General features: G+C 34.2%; 2 protein-coding genes across 2 annotated transcripts; one reads left to right on the top strand and one right to left on the bottom strand.

Annotated features, from left to right (window-relative positions):
• The first annotated feature begins 230 nt into the window (after positions 1 to 230).
• On the top strand, positions 231 to 4,186 carry LOC129882779 (protein OSB2, chloroplastic-like). The gene is made up of 5 exons (XM_055957225.1): positions 231 to 735; positions 2,822 to 2,960; positions 3,051 to 3,135; positions 3,234 to 3,340; positions 3,802 to 4,186. The coding sequence occupies exons 1-5, from the start codon at positions 338 to 340 to the stop codon at positions 3,985 to 3,987; spliced, it is 915 nt and encodes a 304-aa protein (XP_055813200.1). The 5' UTR covers positions 231 to 337; the 3' UTR covers positions 3,988 to 4,186.
• A 213-nt stretch (positions 4,187 to 4,399) lies between these two features.
• LOC129882780 (auxin-induced protein 22D-like) lies at positions 4,400 to 5,518 on the bottom strand. The gene is made up of 3 exons (XM_055957226.1): positions 5,209 to 5,518; positions 4,907 to 5,115; positions 4,400 to 4,793 (listed from the first exon to the last, which is right to left on the bottom strand). Exons 1-3 carry the CDS (start codon positions 5,403 to 5,405, stop codon positions 4,621 to 4,623), a joined length of 579 nt encoding a protein of 192 aa, XP_055813201.1. The 5' UTR covers positions 5,406 to 5,518; the 3' UTR covers positions 4,400 to 4,620.
• Between the last annotated feature and the right edge of the window lie 1,236 nt (positions 5,519 to 6,754).

The raw sequence follows: 6,754 nt of genomic DNA, 5'->3' as shown, positions 1-6,754 counted from the left end.
TTTCTAGCTACTAAGCAGGAAAATGAACACCTTATTTATTTTCCTTTATTTTCTCGACAAGAATTATATTTCACTCTTTTTTAAAATAAATATAACATTAAAAAATAACTAAGAATATTAAAGACTTAATTAATAATTTTATATAATTTATAATATATTAATTATAAATATTATATGATATAAATATTATTAAAATAATTTTATTTTATTTTTCATATTCAGAATTGAACCTCAAGATGAATTATCTCAGCACGCCCGGCATTGCTTTGGAAGTTGGAAAGAAAGAACATACGATAAGATAATACTGCTGCGCACAGAAGCGAAAGAGAAATCAGTTATGGCGTTAGAACAAATAATTGCATTCACTAACCCTTCCTTCTCGTCAACTCCCAGAACCCCTTTTACTCACATCCCTGCGAAATCTCTTTCTTTTCCACTTTTCTCCCCATCGAAGCAAGTAGAAATCGCTAAATTAACTTCGAGTTGCCGTATAAGATGCTCATTCGATTACAATACCTCTGGAAATGGAAATGGTAGTGTGTATGAGTATGAAAGATATGCTGGGGTTTCTCAATACCCACGGCCTTCTGAAATACAGTGGAAGAAGGAACTTTGTAATTCAGTGCAGCTAATTGGTAACGTTGCAGTACCGGTACAAATTAAGCATCTCAACTCCGGAAAGGTAGTAGCTTGGACTCGCCTTGCTGTCAGGAAGTCTCAAAACGACACTACTTGGTAAGCTAAACGACACCCAATTGATTTGTTTGGTTGCTTGTAGCCTTTTTGTGTACCCTTTTGTTGAACCTGCAATTTTGAAGTTGCAATTACTAGACTGCAACTCCAATTTGAACACTTGTACCTATTAAGGGGTAGTTTGGTTGCTGGGTAGAGTTACGTACGTATTAGTAATGCAGTGATTAATTAATTTGTTATTACATCTTCTATACATAGATACACTCAGAAGTATTAGTTATGCGGAATTGTAAGCTGGTGACCAAACACTGGACTTGGTGTGCTGAGTTTTATGCACAGCAACTAAAATGCTACCAAATATGGTACTAGTTATGCTGGTTTTAATACATGAATAATTCACATTTCTAATCAGCAATCAGACGACCCCTAAGTAAAATATTTTCATTCACCAATACAAGTAGTAATAATGTGAGCATTTCAGTTTAGAAACAAACTTTTGTGTTAATGTGAAATCTTCAAGCCTTCATCCAATAACAAATCAAACAACGTGATACAGCTATAATTCATCTAATAGACACTCTATCATAGCTGCTTTAGTTTTTGTAGTTTTTACTGCAATAATTGAATATCATGGCATTGTTCCAATCTGTTGTTACACTTGAGGGTTTAAAGAGATTATCTTGAAGCCATCATATATCTACTGAAACATTATGATACAACAACAACAACAACAACCCAGTGAAACCCCACAACATGGGGTCTGGGGAGGGTAGAATGTACGCAGACCTTACTCCTATCAAGATAGGACGACTGTTTCCTGGATACCCTCGGCTCAGTAAAAGCATATGCATAAAAAATGTTAGATAAGAATAGGAAATTAAAAGCTTTATGAGAAAAACAACAAACAAATAACGAATAGATAACAAATAAATAAATACAAATAACAAATAACGATTAAATAAATAATGATAGCGTCACAGGTAAAATAGAGTAATCAAAGCATAGAAAGTAATAAATAATAACAGAAATAACAGAACTCAGAAGTCACAGCGCATTATGATGTGGAGATCAAATGAAAGATGCAGTAAATCTACTATGACACCATGGGGTTATGGCGTCCTCAGTTGATGGACATAAAACTGAAAAAAAGACTATTGACAATACGCGTACATCTAGTATCTTAACATGACAAGTAGTGAAAGTAGAAGGTGAAATTTATGCTTTCAACTGAAACAAAATTGGCCTTTTCTTTTACGTATTTCAAGATTCAATGTGGCAAAAACTTATGACTTACAAATTGCTTCCTTAAATCCATTGACTCATGAAAGCTATCTCTGTTGTTATAATCCCTGTATCCTAATGTTTACTGATCTACTTTTCTTCCTCTTCCAGAACTGGACAGTCTCTGAGTTTTCCATACCACATACCCAGAGATTAGTCAGTGTTCATGAGTTTGCTGATACCAATCTTTAGCTAGACTAAGGAACTAGAAAAATTCCTAAAACTGAAATATGCTCTGGCGCATGAGCTAAGTGTACTTGTGTAAACTAGTCGTCAAGCAAGATCTAATTTTGAAGTTTCCTTATCCAATTCCTTTTGCATTCTTTAGAAATGCCTCCACACTTTTGATTTTGATGATCATTCTTTTTGAAGCATAAGTAGTGTGAAACCGACAACCCTTTTGTTCTCCAAGTGGATGCCTTTTTGTAACTCTATCGAACTTACATTCTTTTAGGACCAAAATATCTGAAAGCTGCCATTTGGTTTGGCATTACTCCTTGCCTCAGACTTTCATTTTTTGCATTAGGACTTTGACTGAATTCTATTCTTTTATAGTGTAGTTTACTCGTGTGTTTGTCCTCCGTTTTTATGTCTCCTTTGAGGGCCCAGATCATGTTCTTCTTGGCTCAGTAAATTTGAGTCTAACATAGATTATTTCTACATAAAGGTTTTGTTTCATTGTTCTCACATTCCGACTGTTGCTTCATTAATGAATAAAAGAGAGGTTAAGTAGTGATGATGCGTGCTCTTCTTGAAATAGCAACCCTCCTTTTCTATCTTTTTCTATCCTGCTTAATGACCAATAGCAGAAATTTCAGTTCTTTGGTTTCTATTTTTGTGGTTTCAGGATTAATTTGACATTTTGGGATGAGTTGGCTAATGTTGCCAATCAACATATAGAGAAAGGACAGCAGATATACGTGTCTGGTCGCCTAATATCAGATACAGTTGAAGGTGATGATGGGAAAGCACAGACTTATTATAAGGTTGCCTTATATTTTCCTTTGGGTGTTATGTTGATATCATGTTTGTCCTATATCTGATTGACTGTGAACTTTTACGTTCTTTTTTGGCAGGTGGTCGTTCAGCAATTGAATTTTGTTGAGAAAAACTCTCCTCCTATTGCCTCGTATAATGGGGACTCTAATTCCATGGCACCACGTAAATAATCTTTACCTAAAAACTGTGTTTGCTGCTAGAGCTGAATGCACATTCTTCTGGAGTTAATTTCCGAGAGGTTTCAATTTGTGGCTTTGCAGGTAAAAAGCAAAATAATTATGCTGCAAATACCACTGGATCCACAGAAGAGTTATGGCAAGCTTTCTTTGCTAATCCACTAGAATGGTGGGATAATAGGAAGAACAAGGTACCCCAGTAAAGCATTTCTTAAAAAGACATAAACAAGAAGTTATCGATTGCCATAGCATCACTAGTTGACTTAGTGTTTGTCCTAGCATCATAATCAAGTTGCACTTGTATACTTGTCTTTTCTGGTGCATGTGTAATGCTTGTGACACACTTGTGGCAGAATTGAGCTTGTGAATGGCATATGCTTCATTTAGTGTAACTCCTTTTTTTGAGTAAAATTTAGTAGTAATTCTAAAGATAAAGTGCAGTTTGCTTTGGAGCAAGTAAGACAAACTAAAAGCAAAAGATAGTCTGAATGTTTGATGAACCAATCAAATAGAAAAATGAAATACTGTTTGAAATGTAACAATGCTGAACTTGGGCGTTCAAATTTCAGATTGATTAGACACTTCACAATATTATTTCATTATGCTATTCTCTCACAAAATAAATACTCAGTGACATTGTTTCCTTTGACAGAGGAGTCCAAACTATCCAGACTTCAAGCACAAAGATACAGGTGAAGCATTGTGGGTAGAAGGCAGGTATAATCCAACATGGGTGAAATCTCAACTTGCAGTACTGGATTCAAAGATGGAATCTTTTCATGATCAAAATGGCAGTAGAAATGTCGAGTTCATGTCCATGGATAATTTCCAATTTTAGCTGTTCCCCATTTGATTTTGGCTGTACTTTTCAAATACACTCTTGTATAGGTTTGTTCCTTCCATTAGGAACATAAAATTTTGTGTTCTACTTGTTTGCTAGTATTGCTGTTCAAGGAATTTTGATTTTCAATCAGCTCAAGTTTGGGGTTCATATAAGCTTCAAACATTCGTATGAGATAATAGACCTATTGCTGCTACATCATATGCCCCCTTTTTGTCTTAAATATGTATTAGACATAGCAAACTTCTTACTTAGAAATCTATTGACTATTTTTTGGTGCAGTTCAAAATAGCGCGTAGCAATATACTTGTAGGAGTTGATAATCAAAATTAAGAATAATGATAAGATTTGTAGATCTTTTTCCTGTATTGATGTACGGGAAGAGTAATTATCAATCAACATAACATAGTTGTGCTAAAATTTTGTATTCTTCACTGGTAAATAAATACGCATGAGCAAATTCATCAGAAAGTATTTTTGTACAAGTAGATCTAGATCTATACCATGCAACTCAACAAGATCAGCTAGCATTACAAAACTGAAATCATAGAGAGAACAAAATCCTCAGCCTTGTCTTTCCTTTGTTCATCTCTAGTAGATTTGTATGTATGTTTATATATTTCCATGTTTCTATAGGCATGCCAAACCCTTAGCTTCAGATCCTTTGATAATTCTAAGCCTTTTGCAAGAATTAATGAACATTTCCCATGGTACATCTCCAACTAGCATCCAGTCACCATCCTTGTCTTCATATGTTGGTGCATAATCAGATCCATTGTATCCTTCTCTTTCTGAGTATACTCCTGAAATTATTCAACATAAAAACATAGTAAGATTTTCTGATCCAACACTAACAAACATATTGAAATATGATTTACTAATTTATATTTTCTAACGAAATTTAACCGAAACTTACCAATTGTGCATTTGAACATGTTTTGTAATGCCTTGAGTAACTCTGGATAACTTTCGTAAACCTTAAGGTCAATTTTCCTCAAGTAAGGTGCTCCATCCATGCTAACTTTTAAGTACATCCCTGAGGAATTATCAGATTCTGGTTTCTTCACTTGTAACACATGATTTTTCCTGTAAGATCGAACTGGTGGCCAACCAACAACTTGTGCTCTGAAATTATCATAACAAAAAATTGTTAAAAATCGATCGGTTTATACAACAATATTCAAATCAACCAAGAAAAAAAAATTCAACAACACTTACTTTGGAGCAGGGGCTGAGTCTTGTTGTTCATTTTCGTTTACACTAGATGAGGGTCTTTTTTTGATATTTTTAGTACTAGTTGAGGTAGAAGATTGTTTCTCTGCTGATTCATTTATTATCCCAGGCAAACCTAATCTTAGTTCAGTTGCTTCAAGATCATTGATATCCTTCTCGTAAATTGCTCTTGATCTTTCCATAATCTCTAGGTAGAGCGGTCTGCTGTTAATCGATTGATGATTGATGATTGCAGAGTGCTTGAGCTGAAGAGTTATTGGTTGTTTTGCAACTTGGCAAGTTGTTGTTGAATTATGAGGAAGATTGTGATAATTATATAGGAAGAGTAAGGCGAGACAATAGGTGGGGGAGTTATTCTCTGTGTGCATGAATCTCATAGCACGGACAAAATAACTCTCCCACGCTTCTTTGTCAATACGCGCTTGATTGCAGCCAGTTAAACAGACAGTGTGTCGAATACGCACGTTCGATGCGATTTTTTGGACGGAGGTTACGTTAGTTGGAGCAGGTAGTAGTGTTCGTCACATGACCGGCAAATTTGGGTCGCTAGGAAGTGAAATGAGGGAACACAAGAGGGACACTCCACACGCAAGTATTCAATGCCCTGTTTCATAAAATGTACAAAGTCAGAATTTTCACTAACGAGATTCAAAATATAATGTAAACACAGAAGAATTCATCAACGTCTAATATATATACTTAAAAACAATGTAATTTTATATCCAAGAAAATTCGAATTAACCCCTCAACCTTTACTAGCTCCCTGCTAGTCGTGATGACTTAGTTTGACCGAATGGAGGCAGGAAATAACGTTACGTTACATGGAACTAGCGTGGTTATAAGGGTAATGTGTATATATAAGATATAGATGTATGTAAACATAAAAACATTTAATACGGGTGTGATTACATGTGTAAATTTCGTCCTTCTACTTATTATTATTACTCCCTCTATCTAGTTTGATTGAGTACGAAATTTTGTTTTAATTTAATTATCTTATTATTTTTTTAATCATTTAAAAAAAATTCTTTTCTTTTTAATATATTTGATTATAAACTATATGTTAAATTAAAACGGAGAAAATATTAATTGGGATATAATGGGTTCCATACGTGTCGGTTGATGAGTTTTAGGTCAATTATAATAATTGGGACCCGACCTATTCAAATAGAAAAGCCTCCATTTCTTTTTTCACCTAAATTATATTTTTGTGGCTTTCAATTCATGTGATGTTGTATTTGACACGAAGTTGTAGCTCCACTCTAAAATTGCGTAGACAGAGATAAACATAGGCATGTTCATGGCCAGATCATGGGTCTCCACAAAAATTAATGTTGGTTTCCCTTTTAAGTATACGTATTAAATTTAATAAGAAAAATGGGATCAATTAAAAGCTTCTAAAAAAAAAGTAACATAATAAAGTTGAACAATGGATTAATAACTAACTGTAAAGCTAAGTTGAACAAACTATAATAAATTTTAAAAAAAATTATAAAAAAAAAACAAGTAAGGAGGCTAGATTTTGTCTTAC

Source organism: Solanum dulcamara, chromosome 3, assembly GCF_947179165.1.
Source record: "Solanum dulcamara chromosome 3, daSolDulc1.2, whole genome shotgun sequence".
NCBI lineage: Eukaryota > Viridiplantae > Streptophyta > Magnoliopsida > Solanales > Solanaceae > Solanum > Solanum dulcamara.
Note: the sequence above shows the minus strand (reverse complement) of the source record. Positions and strands in the feature narration are given on the sequence as shown.